Below are 17,982 nucleotides of genomic sequence, written 5' to 3'. Positions count from 1 at the left end.
TCGTCTATCCTGAGAACTGCAAAAACTCTAAGTATGAGCACTCCATTCAAACGCCTACACTAAGAGACCTGACCAAATTTTAACGTAGACTTCTAGCAGCCTAAGGCTGAGTCCCCAGGACATTCCATCCCCTTCCTGAGCTCCTGTCTAGAAAAGCTCAGGGCTGTGTGTTCTAGCCGACGCCTGACAAGAGCACACCCGCCCCCCTTCTTAGAGCATTTACCAAAAAGGGCTTCCGACTGCGAACGCTTTCTCTGTCCCTATGTGATGTGTCTCCTACAACTCAAGGACCTAAAAGTCGCTCCCTGGAAATGTAATCACCAGGAAGGACGGGGCCTCTGTCTCCCCTCTCTCTGGGAGGACAGAAGCCCAGCTAGCGGACACAGCTGGCCTAACCATATCCACACTGACCAACCCTTTGTAATTTTCCACCTGAGCCCTCTCCCCAGCCCCACCCCACCTCCCTTTTCCCTTTAAAAGGCCTGGTCACCTCTGTACAAACTGGAATGGAGCTCTGCTCCGTCCCCTACTGTCAGGAGTCACTGAGTAAAGTCTGCTTTCACCACTTTAACTTCACTCCAGCTTTGTTTATCTTCGGCAATCCATCCAATGGAATATATTATTCAGTCATAAAAAGAATAAAGTCCTGATACATGCCACAACATGGATGAACCTTGAAAGCATTATGCTAAAAGGCCAGTACAGCCCCACTGATATGAAATGTCCAGACTAGGCAAATCCACAAAGTAGATTAGTGGTTGTAGGGGGCTGGAGGGAGAGGGGAATTGGAAGTGGCTACTAGTTGGGTATGATGAAAAGGTTCTGGAATTAAGACAGTGGTGATCGATGCCCAACTTTGTAAATATACCAAAAACACTAGATTGTACACTTTAAAAGTGTGAACTTTATGGTATGTGAACTAAATCTCAATAAAGCTATTATTAAAAATAAAAATAATGAGGAATTAAAAAAAAAAATCAATGACACCTAAAATAAATAAATAAATAAATAAATAACTGCCTGGAAAAGAATTCAAAGCAGTCACCTCAAATGTACTGATCTTTTCCCCCAATGTTACCAAAGTTATGAATCCAGCCTCAGGCTGTATTTTGGGGGGAAGTGGGACACCTTAAAAACATGTGGCCTGTGTCACTTTGGTACTGCAAGAAAACCCTGGAGGTAATAAGTATGGGCTAACACTTACGACACACTGAAAATTAGTGTGAACCCTGCTCTAGTTTTTGAGGACAAACAAAACAATAATTAAAGCAGAAAATAGGGCCAACAGCCCTAGCACTGAAACTCATCAAACTGCCTCCAGACACATCAGTGAGAGTAAATACCTCACTGGGCTGTTCACAGTGCGCTACGGAATCAACTGGAAACCACATCCAACCCCTCTCACTGTACAGATGAAGAAACTGAGACTAAGAGATTAAGTGATTTAGTCATGAAGACTCAGGTGACCTGGCTTCTTGGGAGGTAAATCCTTCAGCAAGTAGGGTGCCAATATGCAAAAAGAAAATGAAGTGAAATGTCAATGAAATGAAAACTCCTACTCACACTAACTGAAGCAAGAAAAACCTGTGTCTGCCCAGAGCTGGACTCGCTTTTCAGGTTTTCCCTCTGGCACCGCCTATGAAAAGGCACGCGTGAGCAATCAGCGCTCTCCGAAGACACCCTGCTATCAGTTAAACCCACAGGAAACAGCAACCACGGACGTGAAATGCACTTAAGCCTGAGCGATCCCTTCTGTGTTCATACTTTATAAAAGCCATTAGGACTTACTTCAATATTCTCCACAATTCTCGTAACTACCGAGGCAGTAACTGAATACCAGTAGGACTCCCCTTTCTGCTGGCGTTCGTTCTACAAAGGAAAGAGCCGGTGTTAGCAGAATCTAGTGCTTTGCTCATTTCAAGTCTCACCATCACCGCTCTCATGGCCAAAAGGATTTCTGCCTTGCCTTCCACTTTTCCTCCAGGGCTTGCAGGAGAGCTTTCTTGCGTTCCCTTTCCAACAGCTTCTCCTTTTCATCACTGAAATCCTGTATTTTTTCAGGGGCTCCAATTAAGTGAAGGCTGGAGATGGAGATCACCCAAGGGTCCACATGGGGGCGATAGAAGGGAATCTGAAGGGTTACCTTCCCAATTAAGCCTGGGAAAAGGAAAGTCTTGTTAACTGTCTGCACACATTTTTAAATTCTATTTTTCTGTATTCTTCTAGTTTTCTTTAAGGAGTATTATTACCATTTACTTTTTAATTTAAGAAAACAAGCAGCAAGTTTTCGTACATGTGAAACAAACATTAGTGGGCTGAGATCTGTAACAACGAGGCATAATAAAGCAGAAGATGGAAAAAGGTCAGTGTAACTTTTTCATATCTAATGCAACATCTCCCTCTGGAAAATACCTCTTCCCCAACAGGACTACATCTTAAGCTCCCCTGGGGTGTCTTTCTTCCCATGGCACCTGTACTAGCCCTTGGGCACACAACTCATCTCTTGTTCATTATTAATTAGCTGGTTGATAGGTACTTATTGGGAGTCAGCAGACTTAGCAATACGTCAAATCTTGAGCACAGCAACCGAAACACAGGTCACGTTGCAGTGGTACTCTATCGAGAAAGAATTCCGATTCTTCATGAGAACTCGGGCTGATGGGAAAGCTAAATGGCCCGGTAGAATTGTGACACTTATTTCCCAAGTTCTACCATTTCTCAAAGATCCACACAGCCCAACTAACAGTCTACCTCTGAAAGCAACACGTTATCAGACTGTTATCATTACTGTCTAAGATCTAGAATTCGAGCAGGATCGATCTGTTATATTTAAGATAACAGAGTATCATTAACACCAAATGATCAACTGTGTAATCCAGTAACAGATGAAGAAATCTTACAACAAACAATGAAAAAATATTTTAATTTTGACTTTAGAAAAATGAAATTAAGTTTTTTACATTTAATAAAATTTATATTATAACTGAAACCATACACCAATTTTCACAACAAAGAATGTTAACAATAATTAGTGCACAGTTGCAATTCTAACCTAAATTAATTGGGAGGACACTTATATGACAGCAAAATATAACTTCTGTTACATTTTATTTTTGCAGAACAAGCATAAAAAGGGTCATTTTTGCCAAAATATTAGAAAACATCAATTTTCCCTAAGAGCCTCTCTTAATCCTTTGATAGTCAAATAAGAACTCTCTTGGAAGTATCCACCGTTTCATCATTCCTGAGAGTTTCTTTCAGATTCTAACTTGTCAGTGCCTTTGCTTACGATTCTGGCAGTTCACCTATGACTTGAATTGACTTCAAGAAGGCCTAAATCTCTTGCAAGATTTCTATTTTATTTCACCTAGCCAACTGATTTGCACTGTAATTGCACTTGCACTTTATTGTAATATAAGTACCCTCAAAATAAGGGAAAGACTGACTGATATCAACAGGCTTGCTCAATGACGAGCAGTGTCTAAAGAGGGACTAATTTTATAAGTGGTCACTTAATAAAGAATATTTTTATTCTGTGATAATTCTCGTTTCCTTACCAAATCTAGTAACTGCAAGACTCCGGTAATAACTGCAAACATCGGCGGAGTGTGCCGGGCACTGTTCTAGTCATTTTAATGCATTAACTCAGGTACTCCTCTCCACAAACCTATGATATAGGTACTAGTATTATCCCATCTTAAGATGAAGATGCACACACAGAGTGGTTAGGGAACCTCCCCAAGGTCACACAGCCAGAAAATGGCAGATATGGAATAGAAACCCAAGCATACTGTTCCAGAGCCCACCTTTCATTCAATAGAGTAAACTGTCTCTTAGTAATATGTACAATGAATTCTCTGAAAATAGGAACCCCCTGTATCTAGGATGGAAGTTCTCAGACTTTAGTAAACATAAGAATCACCCGGGGTGCTTATTAAAGATGCAGGTTCAACAACATTCCCTCAGAGACTCTGAGTCAGGAAGTCTGGGGGCCACCTGACCTCCCCGCCACCACCCCCGAGATCATCCTGATATTAGTGGCCTAGAGACCACACCTGAAGACTGATCTAAACTCTGCCCTTCCTACCCTGCCTCTTCCTGGTCCAACAGAGCCAAACTCAAGGGCTCTCAGTTTTCACATCCCAATCGATATAAGACTCAAAACTGCCTCCCACTCCCTTGTTCCACATACCAGCTTTGACTGCAAATGGTAATTCCAGTTCTTTCAAGGCATCTTTCTTTAAAGGCAAGTTTTCTAATTCAACAGCACCTAAAAAATAAAAACACCATAACATGTTCATCCAACAAATGCAGTAGTTGCTTGTTGTGTGCAAATCAATGAAGGGTAAAGGGAGAGTTTCACATCTAGGCCCAGGCTATACCAATGTGCATTCTCTGCACTAATTTCCTGACCAGCCCACTGACATGTAAATAACAGCTGAAGCTTACCAGCAGATGAAGGATTTAGGCAGGGATCTAACTCTAATGAGCCAGATAGTAAATATCTCAGGACTTACAGTGTCTACTGTATATTCTCCTTTTGTTTTGTTTTGTTTTGTTTCTTTACAAGCCTTTAAAAATGGAAAAGCCATTCTCAGCTAGCAGGGGGATCTGGCCAGTTGGCCGGTTTACAGACCCCTAGTTTAGGCTACTATTCCACCGGAGGACCATTAACATCTGAATCACCTAGGATGAAATGCAGGCTCCTGGGTCTAAAGCAGAAATTTGCAATTTTTAACAAGCTCTCCTTACCCACCACCCTCCCCTTCCCCCAAAATGGGTGTATTCCATACCACCTCAGAGAGCCCCTGAGAGTTCAATAAAGTTGGCCATCAACAGGAATTTATACTCTCTCCTCTGGAGAGACCACCTCTGCAGGTTCTCCTCTGCACCCTCACTCGCAGGTGTAATAACCAGTCAGAGAGCAAAGGCATGAACAGGACCACCGCTGAAGGTCCTTTTCAGACCCAGTTTCTATAATTACTTAAATCCAAAAGCACAAGATGTCTCCAAAGCAGACTGAAGGATTAGTCACAAGGGTGCAGCTAGATCTCTCTCTCTCCCAGCTATTGAAATCAACCCTTTACACATACTGGGTTGGCCAAAAAGTGCATTCGGGTTTTATGGAAAAACCCGAATGCACTTTTTGGCCAACCCAGTACATACTGATCCCTCCCCTGCGCCTAAGGCACTGTGCTGGCCACTGGGAATAAAAACAAAGGCAGGCAGGGTCCCCATCTTCAAAGCGCTGGGGAAACAGCCGTTTTATAAAGTTGCTCATTTGTGCAACACAAGTCAATTTCTGAGTCACTTAAATCTGTCTGAAATGTATTCGCAAGACAACAACCACGCAGCAACCATTAACTGGTAAGAGAACCCAGAAGAAAGGAAAGCAAGTCTTTTCCTCCAAAGACACGCTAATACAAGAAACTTAATTATTTTCCCCTTTGAATGATTAAGACTTGTGCGTCATTGGCATCTAAAGAAGTATTCAAAGCTAGCATTCTGGCGGATTCTGAGCAAATGCACCCAACTTATTTTTCAGAACTTTTGCAAGAACACCTATTCACATGGGGCTCCACTTACCTTGAGACTAACCAAAAGGAGAAGTTAATAATCCCAGAGGGCCCAGAAACAACCCTATATCCACACTTGGGGAGAAAATGAGCATAAGGGGGAAAAAACATGAGACACATTCCTTATCAGTTGAAACTGACTTAAAGGGAGGAAAGCATGTAACTTCTTCTCCTTCTGAAGAGCAGCATTTGCAATCTGAATCATTCGCCCTATTTTTCAATACCCAAATCTGTCACAAAGGCAGACGGCCCCAGGTTTCCATGGCTGCTGTACAGAGCGGAGAAGTGGAAAGAACTGCAGGCAATGCATGCAATGAAAAATTAAAGAAGCTGAAGCACAGACAGCAAAGGGGGTGGTCTAGAAAGGAGAGGACACACAGGAAAGAATGAGGAGCAATGGCAGCCTATAGCAAGTCAAAAACAAGGGAATCAGGGACTTCCCTGGTGGCCCAGTGGGTAAGACTCCGCGCTCCCAATGCAGGGGGCCCGGGTTTGATCTCTGGTCGGGGAACTAGATCCCGCATGCATGCCGCAACTAAGAGTCCTCCTGCCACAACTAAGAAGGCCACATGCCGCAACTGAAAATAAAAAAGATCCCGTGTGCCGCAACTAAGACCCAGCACAGCCAAAAATAAATAATAAATAAAAATAAATGAATATTTTTTTTAAAAAGGTAATCAGGCAAAACACAGATCAAAGGCTTCCTACTTCCCCACCCACTCATATGTACCCACAACTGGCCCTGCTGGAGAAGGTCCCTCCAAGGGACCAGGCCACAAAGCACCCAGCATAGGTGAGCACCTTATAGATAATAATGTTTGTTGATTTCCAGACAGATAATTTGCAGACTTATTTATGGATGGCTCTCTCATCCAAAAATTCCTCACCTCAGATTAACAAGAAATCTAGTCACTAGCTGGGGTGAATTTAGAGTAATACCTAATGACTACTCAATCCTCTTCCCTCAGCTCTAGGGAAGCCAACCTCATTTAAAGGGCCAACCTGAGGTTCAGAGCTTATTAAAAAAAAAAAAAAAAAAAAGGAGGGGGAATCTAAATGTACGCCCACGGCCCAGAGTTCAGACTCCTTGACTCAGCACTGGCAGCCGCTATCTTCTGGCCCCAAACCACCCCAAAGACACCCTGCAGGTTCCAGCCTTCTGCCTCTGCTCACACGCCTCATTCTGCCTGGAATGTGGTCACCCAGCCTGGGCCATCTATCAAGATCCTGCTAAGACCCACTCAAAAGCCAGTCCCCGAATAGCTCTCTCAGGGTCCTCCAGACAGGATGAATGGTTCCCCTCCCACTGCATTATGCCTGTATCTCTAGTATAACAACGTAATACATACTGCCTTGTATTACTGTACACTTATTTCTGTCTCCAGGACCGGTTAATGGCTCTCTGAGGGCAGGGATTATAGAGGTGGAGCTGGGATGATGATGACGATGACAATGAGGAGGGGGGAGGGGGAGGGGGAGGAGGCGGAGGAGGTGGAAGATGAGGACGGCTATCATACAGTGAGATCTTACTATGTCCCAAGCATTTCATATGCACTTCTTCATTTGATCCTCACAAAAATATGAGGAAATACTATTATTGTCTTCATTTTTTTTTTTAATTTTTTTTAAATTATTTATTTATTTATTTATTTATTTAATTTCTGGCTGTGTTGGGTCTTCGTTTCTGTGCGAGGGCTTTCTCTAGTTGCGGCAAGCCGGGGCCACTCTTCATCGCGGTGCGCGGGCCTCTCACTGTTGCGGCCTCTCTTGTTGCGGAGCACAGGCTCCAGACGCGCAGGCTCAGTAGTTGTGGCTCACGGGCCCAGTTGCTCGGCGGCATGTGGGATCTTCCCCGACCAGGGCTCGAACCCGTGTCCCCTGCATTGGCAGGCAGATTCTCAACCACTGCGCCACCAGGGAAGCCCTGTCTTCATTTTTAAGATAAGAAAAATGAGGCTTAGAGGACAAGCAGTCTGCTTAAAAATCATAGAGCTGGTCAGTGGCAGTACTAGAGTTCATACCAGACCTGTGTGATCTCTGGCGGCAAGAGGGAGAGGGGATGAAGAGGAGGCTTACGTAACTTGCTCACAGTCACAAACAGCTGTTAAGTGGTGAAACCAGGGTTAGACCCTATGCCTGAGCTCTAAGTATTTTCTACCGTCTCCCCTTTTTGTGTCGTTCCATAACACAGAGTCTTACCCAAAGCAGGTGCTCAGTGAAAGTCTGTCAAATGACTGAACAAATGAAATGTTATACAAGTGCTATCTCTGTCCTTCCACTACTCATATGCTACTTTGCATTTTTATTGCTTTTAGCACGTGTGCACAATCTACCCTTGAAGTCCAACCCACCAGTTAATCATACGTTGATGATCATATGATGATGATAACACTGACTGAGGACCCAGAACAGTTCTAAGCTCTTTGAACCCACATTCATGTGTTTAGTTCTTAGAACCTTATGAGATAGTTACTATTACCTCCAATTTGCAGAAAGGGAGACTAAAGCAATCTTAATATTTAATTTTCTATTTAATTCTTAGTAGAATTTGAGTAATTTAGTACTAAGGATGTAATGTACAACATGATAAATACAGTTAACATATATGTTATATATGAAAGTTGAGAGTAAATCCTAAGAGTTCTCATCACAAGAAAAAATGTTTTTTCTATTTCTTTAATTTTGTATCTGTATGAGATGATGGATGTTCACTAAACTTACTGTGATGATCATTTCATGATGGATGTCAGTCAAACCATTACGCTGTACGCCTTAAACTTACAGTGCTCTATAGCAATTATATCTCAATAAAACCGTCAGAAGAAGAAAAAAGAATTTGAGTAATTTGCCCAAGTTACTGGTAAACGGCGGGACTGGGATTCAAACCCAGTCTGGCTACAAAATCCATACCCTTGACCACTATTTCAGTCTCCTTTGCATCTTCCAAAGCATCTGTAAATATTTGCAGACAGACTGAAATAACATTCTTATTCCTATCTAGTACCCTCTGCCCCCAAACACTGCTTAACTATGTCATCAAGGTCAACAAAAAGTGTCAACTCCTTTGCAAAGCCATTCTCTCAGTGCATTGCAATGCTCTAAAACTTTTCTGGCCAAGCATCATGGTGTGCTTTGGCGCCATAAGGACAGAGTACCTAACTGACACAAGTTTTGAAAGAAAAAGCATTTTTCTAGTCTGCAGAGAAACATTCCTCAAATTCCACAGGTTCATTAAAAGCCATAGAGAATAATTTTTAAGAAGAGATAAGCACAGCAAAGCAGTAGAAAGCTTCAGAGATACACACAGTTGTCCTTACAAGATATGTTCTGTCTAAAATTGCTGAGATTAGAAATCTATTATTAGTATAGACTCCATGATTTATCAGGTACCACAAATTTCTATTTATTCGTTTCTTTAGCAAAGATCCTTCTTCTTACCATACCACTCTTGAGAAAGCCAGCTCTGTTATTAGCAATGTTGTTGCTAGTAACAATGTTGCTCCTTCTAGGCCCTGTTACCTGCCCTGTACAACCTGGTTAGCTTCACAGTGTGTCTGAGAACTTCAATAAGTGACCAAAGAGGTGAACGTGACACTACTGTTGTACTTTAAACACAGCCCCGCCCTGACAACTGGTCACTTTCACTTTCCACTAAGCAGCTCCCTTCTAGGAAAGGGCAGAAGGAAAAGCCAAAGAACAGGAAAGAACCCACTTCTGTTTCCGAAGAACGGAAGGGAGCGGGGAGATGCAACCGTGCTAGCTCGCCACCGCCTATTGCTGCCGCGATCACTCCCCTGGTTTAGGTGGGTCAGGAAACCCCGGAGAACGCTGCTCCTGGGAAGAGAAAATCACCGCACCCTGTGCTCAGACTATACACACATCTGGATCACTGCTAGCCCCACTAACCTGCCCTGGTCCACTTGCCAAAACTCATACTCCCAGGAAGCCCAGGAGGTTTCCACTATATCTGAGGCCTCCTTTCCTCTTTCTATGATTCTACATGTTTGCAAACTGACTTTATCTTCTTTCTCTAGATTTGTTAAAGGGTTCCATTTTGAGTTGAGCAAACAGAACTTAAATTAAAACAAGGAGAAGGAGAAGAAAGCCACTTTCCAATCCCCACATCAAACCACTGGGCTGCATTTACACAGTATAGGCCTGTAAAGGCTAAAATGTCTCAAGCTTTAGGTACGTTACTACTCAGCAAGACAAGAACTCAGTAATTCTGTTGGAAGACCCCACAGTAACGTATTTTAAAACTTCTACTGGGTGTCTATTACACACCAGCAGGATAGGAGCTTCAGTGGTCACTCCACTTGATCCTTTTAGCAATGCTGTAAAGGTACATTACCCTCTTTTTCTAAAGAAACTGAGGCTCAGAATTTCAGTGACTTGTTCATGTAGCTAATAAGTAACACAGCAGGATTTGAAGCCGAAGCCAGTGCCATTGTCACTACATCCTGGCTGCCTCCACAAAGCTTCATAAAACTAAAAAATTAACTGGGGTAAAGCACAGTCACCAGTAGCATGGTCTTTTTTTAAATTTTCCTTTTTATATTTAACAGTCCCCTAAAATCTGCAACAATCCAGCTATATACTTAAGTTACCCTGTAATAATAATCAGTGTCATATGGAAGAACATTATTTCCTTTTACACATATTTAATACAAAGCCATCTGTCCATCGGGGTTTATTATTCTCAATACAACAAAAAGAACATAAAAAATAGAAATGCAATCTGCAAAGCATACTTCACCAAAAAGAGATACACGTACTCACCTTTCAGGAGCGCAACGGACAGCTGATCAGTGTTCAGGTTATTGACATATTTCCCCAGATAGGTATTGAGAACCCAGGCTACAAGACCTTCCAACATGACTATATCCTCAAGACAAGGTGTTTAGAACTCATGGATCATTCTTTATTTCTCTCTCTCATGGTCACAGAAGAATCTATGAAAGAAAAAAAAAAAAGGAAATGAACAGAAAAACCAGACAGTTTTTCCAAGTTGATATCCTACTCTACCTGCCCTGAAGGTGGCTGGATGCAAAGCACAGATTTAAGAAAAGATGGGGTGACCAATGTTCACTGCACCGCTATTTACAGTAGCCAGGACATGGAAGCACCCGAAGTGTCCATCAACAGATGACTGGATAAAGAAGATGTGATATATATATATAGATATATATATATAGATATATATATATATATATATATATATATATATATACACATACATAATGGAATACTACTCAGCCATAAAAAAGAAGGAAATATTATTTGCAGCAACATGCATGGACCTAGAGACTATCAAACTAAGTGAAGTCAGACAGAGAAAGACAAATTTTATATGTGAAATCTGAAAAGTAATACAAATGAATCTACATACAAAAGAGAAAAAGACTCACAGACATAGAAAACAAACTTATGGTTACCAAAGGGGGAAGAGGGGAGGGATAAATTAGGAGTATGGGATTAACAGACACACTACTATATATAAAATAGATAAGCAACAAGGGTTTACTGCATAACACAGGGAAGAATATTCAATATTGTGTAATAATCTATAATAGAAAATAATCTGAAATATATATAACTGAATCACTTTGCTGTATACCTGAAACTACCACAATATTGTAAATCAACTATACTTCAATTTAAAAAAAAAAAACAAGAAAGAAAGATGGGATGAAAAGCACTGTAAGATGCCTCCACTAGTAAATGGAGGGCCAAACCAATACATCTGCATTTTGATGCAGCTGCAAGGGATAGTCACTCATAAATTTACCAAAAATTACCTACAGTTCAAAGTTGTGTATCTTTTCGATGTAACTGACCGTTTAACTGCTTGCTTTTGGTGACTGACCTGGGGACTAGACTGTCCTGGTGAGAGGTTCTCTTCCAGATGTGATATGGCAATGTCTAGAGACATTTTTGAATATCACGACTGGGGGGACTGCTACTGGTACCTTGTGAGAAGAGACCATGGAGGCTGCGAAACTTCCTACAATGCACGAGATAGCCCCCCGCAGCAATGAATTATCCAGCCCCAAATGCCAACAGTACCAAGGCTGAGAAACCCTGCCCTAGATTAAGGCAAAAATGGCCTAAGAGACTGCATCAGTGAACTTCATATTCTGCACCGATCCTCTTTAAGCCTTCCCGAAATCAGTTTTGCAAACCTGTTCATCAGGCTCATTCATAAAATGATACAAATGGAAGGGAGACGACAGTGGTTTATCACTCTTCTTAACTGTCCTGGAGCTGCATTGCTGGTACCTGGACACCAGACAGTGCTGATACAAGGGGCCCCCCTTAGTCAGTAACCGCAGACACCAGAAATCCTCTGGTTCCAGCTGCAGTATTTACAGTCAGTGCTGATTTACTGCTGTCATTACAATAACTGCTGTTTATTAGCATTACAAAACAGAGATTATTTTCAGTATTCCGTAAAGTTAACATGAGGGAACTTGAGACACAAAAGTTTAAATGGGTTTCAAGATTGCTCAGCTAGTAGATCCTAGGTAGAACCGTGGGCTCCAAATCTTGCTCTGAGCCAAGCATGTCAGACACCAGCCCACCAAGCCTGACACTCCAGGTTTGCTGTGGCAGGCATCCCACTTGGAACCAGCCCTTTCGGGATCCTTTCCAAGCACTTTGCCCCACCTCCAGTTATTCACCTTAGTGCCAGGTGATACTCTTATCCCAACTGAGAGGCCTCCACTCACCAAAAACCCCAAAACACAATGCTCTACAAGAGTTAACCTCCAGGGAAAATCTGTTTTTATTTGTCAATAGTGCCTTGCATTTCCAGAGAAGATTAACTTTTATTTGTCAACAATGACAGTAAAAACATATAAGAAAATAAACAGCATTTGGAAAAATACTAATTTCTTTCCAAAGATCTTTTTTAAAGCTACATTGTTATGTAAAATTAGGAATCTGCTAAAATTACTCTGTACACTTATTTAAAGACGAGATTACAAGAACAAATTTCTTAAAATAAGAAATGTTTAACAGCCTGAGTAAAGGAAACACTTCTTTCTATAACTTTAAATGAGTAAACCTACAAAAACAAAACATGAACCTGACTAACCTAGTCTCACTATGTAGAGTCCAAACACACTTAAGCAAAGAGCCAAAGCTGGAACACTCTTTACTTTTGAAGTTACTGCCACTGATTCTGGTCCTAAATGCCAACAAACTCTCTCTGGTGCCACCTACAAGTGCTCTCCTTATAAAGGGAAACAACTGTCAGTTTGTACACAGGATCTGGCCCTACCCTACCTCCCCTACCTCCCCTGAAGGTGGACGAATGCAAAGCACAGATTAAAAGAAGATGGGGTGAGAAACGCTATAAAACGCCCTGTGCAGTACATTGAGGCCCAAGCTAGACGGCATCCATTAGCTCTGCTAAGCATCTAGACCAGGTTTGAGGCCACTTCAAGGATTCCGTTAAGGAATCCGGTGTCAGGAAGGGCCGCCAGACTGGCCAGAATCCCAAAGTGTTTTTATACTCTGGTCCATCAGGGTTTCTAGGCCTGGTACTAACCCCACCTAGCCTACCCTAATCGGTGGGGCAGGTGACACTGGGGATCAGTGCTCAGCCTACCGGTGGGCAGACAGCCGGCCATGACCTTGAGCCAGGCCCCTCCCTCGAGGAGCGGCTGGAGCCCTGGAGCCCTGAGTAGGAAGGGCTGGCAACAGGACGCGGGAGCGGAGGCGGCGGGGCTGAGGGCTGCCGGCCCTGGGAGCTCGGACATCGGAGGCCGGAGAGGGACGGGGGCCCCGCAGGAAGGAGACTGCCCAGGAGGCGAGGCTCCTCCAGCCCGTCTGCCGCCCCTCTGCTCTCAGAACCCTACGCCCGGCTCCAGGGGCCGGAGACCCCACCTCCCAGATAGAGCCTGAAGGGAACGGAGCCGCGCGTCCCAGCCCCGGAAGGAGGGGCTCAGCCAGGGCGTGACCCCAGGGGGCGAGGGGTAAAGAGAGGTTTGAGGCCTGATGTCCCCATCCCAGAACGTGACCCCAGAAGGCTGGAGAAGGGGGTGGTTAAGACCCTCTGGAGCCCTGACTGGAGCCATGTTCTTGGGCATAAGGCAGGGGGGCTCACACCCTGGGCTCCCGCGTGGAGACCGAGGCTCCGGCGGGGAGACGCGGCCTGACACCCCCTCGATCCCAGGGCACCAGGCTGCCCCGACCCGGGAAAGGGTGCGGGTCCGGCGGGGGTTCAGACTCCCCAGCACACGGACGCCGAAGTCCCGGGAAGCTCAGAACGCCCGAGCGTCTGGCTCGGGCGCCCGCAGGGCCTCGGACTCGAGGGTCCCGGTGAGGGCGGGGCGCTCGGGGCCGTCTGGGGCTCGGACGCCCCAGGGATCCACCGAAGAGCTCAGACGGCCGGAGGGCCGGACGCCGGGGTCCCCGGGCTCCCAGCGCAGCGCTCCGCCCGGGCGGGCCGGGGCCTCCAGGTCTGAAGCGGAGCCGGAGCGGCCGACCGCAGGTCCACGCCCGCCCTGCGGCCCCCGGCCCTGCTCGCCGCCCGGCGCCGCCCCGCCTCGGCCCGTACCTGTCGGTGTCCCGGGCCGCCCGCCCCAGCCAGGCACTGCGCGGCGCTTCCTCTCCGCCGCTCCTCAATGGCGCTGGCCCGCGGCGCTCAGACCCACCCCGACCCGACCAATCGAGCGGGCGACTCGCCGGCGCCTGGCCAGCCGAGCGCCGAGTCATCGAGGAGGCGCCCCCTGGCGCCCGCGGCCGCTCCTGCAGGGCTGCCCACCCCTCCAGGGCTCGCAGGTGCTGGGGCTGAAGCGGTAGAAAGGCCCAAACAGCCCCTCCATTTTACAGCGCGGGGGTAAACCGAGTCCGGGGAAAAGATAATATATAGGACATATTGGCTCAGAAGTATTGGAACCCAGGATTCTTCCTTCTACAACGACCCCCCGCAATCTGTTCGCCACTTATCAGCCGCAGGAGTCTTAAAACATAATTCATACCATGCCACTTCCCTGGTTAAAACCTCTTCCCCATTATACTTACATTAAAACCCACCTCCTCAGAGAGCCGACACCAAGATCCTGCTGAATTTGTTCCATTCCCATTTCTGCCACTCTTTCCCGGGCCCACTCTGTCCCAGCATCCTTCAGTTCCTGCCCCGGAACTTTTGCATTTGCATCTCTCTGCTTAGGATGCTTTTACCCTAACTGCTGTCCAATGGGAATATAACGCAAGCTACAGAGTACGTTTATTTAGTCGGTACATTTTTTACAGGAAAAACAAAAAGGTGAAATTAATAATATATTTTATTTAATCCAATATGTTCTAAATATTATCATCTCAACCTGTAACCAACAGAAAAAAATTATTAATAAGATATTTTGGGGTTTTTTATATTAGTTTTTTAAATCTGGTGTGTATTTTACACTACTGCACATCGTAATACAAAGTAGCTACATTTCAAGTGCTCAATAGACTTGTATTACTACAGGGCAGCTCTGGATAATCATATAGGCCACTCCTTGCTTCAAATATTCCATCTCAGAGAGGATTTCCCTGCTGCCCTATCTGAAGTTCCCCTCATCCATTACCCTGTTATATTATCTTAACAGAACTTAATGTTGCCTGAGATGAGATTATCTTATTTGTTTATACCTATGTTATCTTTCGTCACTCTGAAAGTTTACTGACAGCAGAAATTATATCTTTTTCACAAATGTTTCCTCAGTACCTAGACATGGCCTAGCACAGAAAAGGCCCAATGCTATGAAAGAATGAACAAATGAACGCCTCATCTTGGATTATCAGCAGAAAGGCAGGAAGAACATCTCAGGCTCATAAAAAGTCAGAAGATTCAGGACGCAGGCTGGCAAGGTTGCAAGAGTATCTATTTGCCATGACAGTTATCAGCCCTCATGATGCTAAGCTAATGAAGGTGCTTGTGGGCTGACTCACTCCCAAGCAAGGCCTGAGTTTCTCCGAGGTGGGGGTCAACCCATCAGAATCTCAACACTGGGTCCCCCCCAGAAGCTGAGGTTTGGGTGTAAAACCCTAGACTCCACAGAAGGCAGAAGGGAAGGCAGCCATCAGAGCTGAAGGAGCTCAGGGTCCAGATCTTCCAACACAGAGACACCTGACTGTACCTGGGGAGTTTATTTAAAATGCAGATGCCAGGGCGCCATTCCTTCAACCAGTATCACTGAGAGTCTTCGGGCCTCAGTTCCTTATCAATCTTAACATACGTTTACCGCACAGCCATCCCACTCCCAGGTATTTACACAAGAGAAATGAAAGCACATGTGCATGCAAAGACTTATACACAAATATTCATAGCAGCCTTACTCATCATAGCCCAAAACAGGAAGTAATCAAAATATCCATCAACAGGAGAATGGATAAAGAGATTGCAGGGACTTCCCTGGTAGTCCACTGGGTAAGACTCCACGCCCCAGTGCAGGGAGTCTGGGTTCAATCCCTGGTCAGGGAACTAGATCCTGCGTGCGTGCCGCAACTAAGAAGTCCGCAGGCCTCAACTAAGAGTCCACATGCCGCAACTAAAGATCCCACGTGCCGCAACAAAGATCCCACATGCTGCAACTAAGACCCAGTGCAGCCAAAATAAATAAATAAATATATTAAATGTTTATAAAAGAAGAAAAGAGATTGCAATGGACCCATGCAGTGGAATACTACTCAGCAGTAAAAAGGAGCAAACTGCTGATACAGATACTATCTTGGAGGAACCTCAAAAGTATTAGCTTTGTGAAAAAAGCCAGACCACGCAAGGCCATGTACCGTAATGATTTCATTTCTATGCTATTCTAAACTAGAATGGCACAAGCAGATCAGTGGTGGCCAGGGGGCAGGGGTGGAGGGAGGGGATTGACTAGGAAGAGACAAGAGGGAACTTTTCAGGGTGATGGAGCTGTTCTGTATCTTGATTGCTGTGATGATCATGAGGCTGTATACAGTTGTCAAAGTTCATTGAAGTGTGCACTTGAAATTGAAATTGTGTTTTCTGTTAATTATTCCTCAATAAAGCTGATATTTAAAAGATCTCTGCCCTCCTGGGGCTTACATACCAGCAAGGGAGGAGAGACGGAGAACAAACAAAGTCAGCATAAAATATAGAGTGAACAGGATGGTGATGGGCACTAAAGAGAGAAATAACGCAGGGAAGCAAGGTAGGAAGGAGGAGTGTACAGTTTTAGATGGAGGCCTCAATGGGAAGAACTGGCCCCCAAGGGTTCAAGTTCAGGGAGTCTGCAGGGGGACCCAGCTCCCCAGGTGATGGGTTTGGAAATGCAGAGCTGGTCCAAAGCTTTCATTGTACAGAAGGGGAAACTGAGGACTAGGAAGGGGAAGGAACTTAAAGTCATGCAGAGAGACCATAAGACAATGCCGGACTCTGCTGTGAGCCTGAGTCCCTCTCCATAATGGCCTCAGCCCTTCCTGCACCAGCCCACTGCCCTGAGCTTCAATTATTAGAGCAAAATTTATACTCGTTATGGAGAAAACAGGGAACAGAGAGGTCAAATGTTGTCCTGGCAGAGGGAAAGGGAAGGTCCTCCCATGGTTCCCCACCCATGCTGTGGCCCCCAAAGCTGCAAGTTTCTGACACATAACAGGTGAGGGGCTGCAGGAGATGAGGGGTGTCCTTAATTACCATCCACACTAGACTCTGAGATGTATGTTGGCCCAGAAGGGCCAGGTTTTCTGGGGCAGGCAGATTTGAGGGGCCCTGCTCAGTACTCCCCAATATCAGGCCCCTCGCTACCCGGCCTTCAGATCATCTAGACCAGAGTGGCTGCAGACAGTCAGCCAAAACTGCTGGAGAAATGTTCCTTTTGGCCCACACAAAGCCTTAAAATAATTGAAGTTAAGTTACATTTTAAAAGCTGGAGGTCACTTATGAAAATCTATATTTGGAGCTTCTCTAGGGAAAAAAAAATGGAAGAATTGGCAATGGTGGAACCCCCATCCTCCCTAGGCTTACATTCATTCGTTTATTCTTTCACCATTTATTGAGCACCTCCTATACGCTTGGCACTCTTCTAAGCACTTGGGGCTACATCACTGAGCAAAACAGACATATTTTTGTCTATAAAAATGCCCTATTGGAGTTTGCATTCTAGCAAGAGGAGCAGACGGTGAGCGATAAATATAACATATGTAAATTATACAATATTTGAGAAGGTGGTAAGTACTGTAAGAGTCCCATGGGAGAGGTAAGCATCTTAGGGGAGAGGGAGCTATAATTTTAAATATGAATTAATTTAATCAGATCCAGAAGTTTCCAGAGCAGCACTGTCCAATAGAAATATAATGCAAGCCACACACATAATTCTAAATTTTCTAGCAGCCACACTAAGAAAAGTGAAAAGAAACAGGTGAAATTAGTGTTAATATTTTATTTACC

The 17,982-nt window shown here is 44.6% G+C and overlaps 1 protein-coding gene across 11 annotated transcripts in view; it reads right to left on the bottom strand.

Annotated features, from left to right (window-relative positions):
* The window catches only part of VPS13D (vacuolar protein sorting 13 homolog D), a 252,930-nt gene extending 238,699 nt beyond the window's left edge, over positions 1-14,231 (bottom strand). For 9 of the 11 annotated variants that reach the window (XM_059913516.1, XM_059913544.1, XM_059913555.1 and 6 more), the window contains exons 1-5: positions 14,140-14,231; positions 10,356-10,528; positions 4,193-4,270; positions 1,967-2,157; positions 1,789-1,869 (exon numbers count right to left, since the gene is read on the bottom strand). In XM_059913516.1, coding sequence (XP_059769499.1) covers positions 1,789-1,869; positions 1,967-2,157; positions 4,193-4,270; positions 10,356-10,452 — 447 coding nt within the window. In that variant the 5' untranslated portion in view covers positions 10,453-10,528; positions 14,140-14,231. Of the gene's footprint in view, positions 1-1,788; positions 1,870-1,966; positions 2,158-4,192; positions 4,271-9,288; positions 9,344-10,355; positions 10,529-13,188; positions 13,375-14,139 lie in introns of those variants that run through there. The other 2 variants (XM_059913525.1, XM_059913591.1) reach the window with 2 other exon arrangements.
* Positions 14,232-17,982: the final 3,751 nt, after the last annotated feature.

This window comes from Balaenoptera ricei, chromosome 1 (genome assembly GCF_028023285.1).
Source record: "Balaenoptera ricei isolate mBalRic1 chromosome 1, mBalRic1.hap2, whole genome shotgun sequence".
Classification (NCBI taxonomy): Eukaryota; Metazoa; Chordata; class Mammalia; order Artiodactyla; family Balaenopteridae; genus Balaenoptera; species Balaenoptera ricei.
Note: the sequence above shows the minus strand (reverse complement) of the source record. Positions and strands in the feature narration are given on the sequence as shown.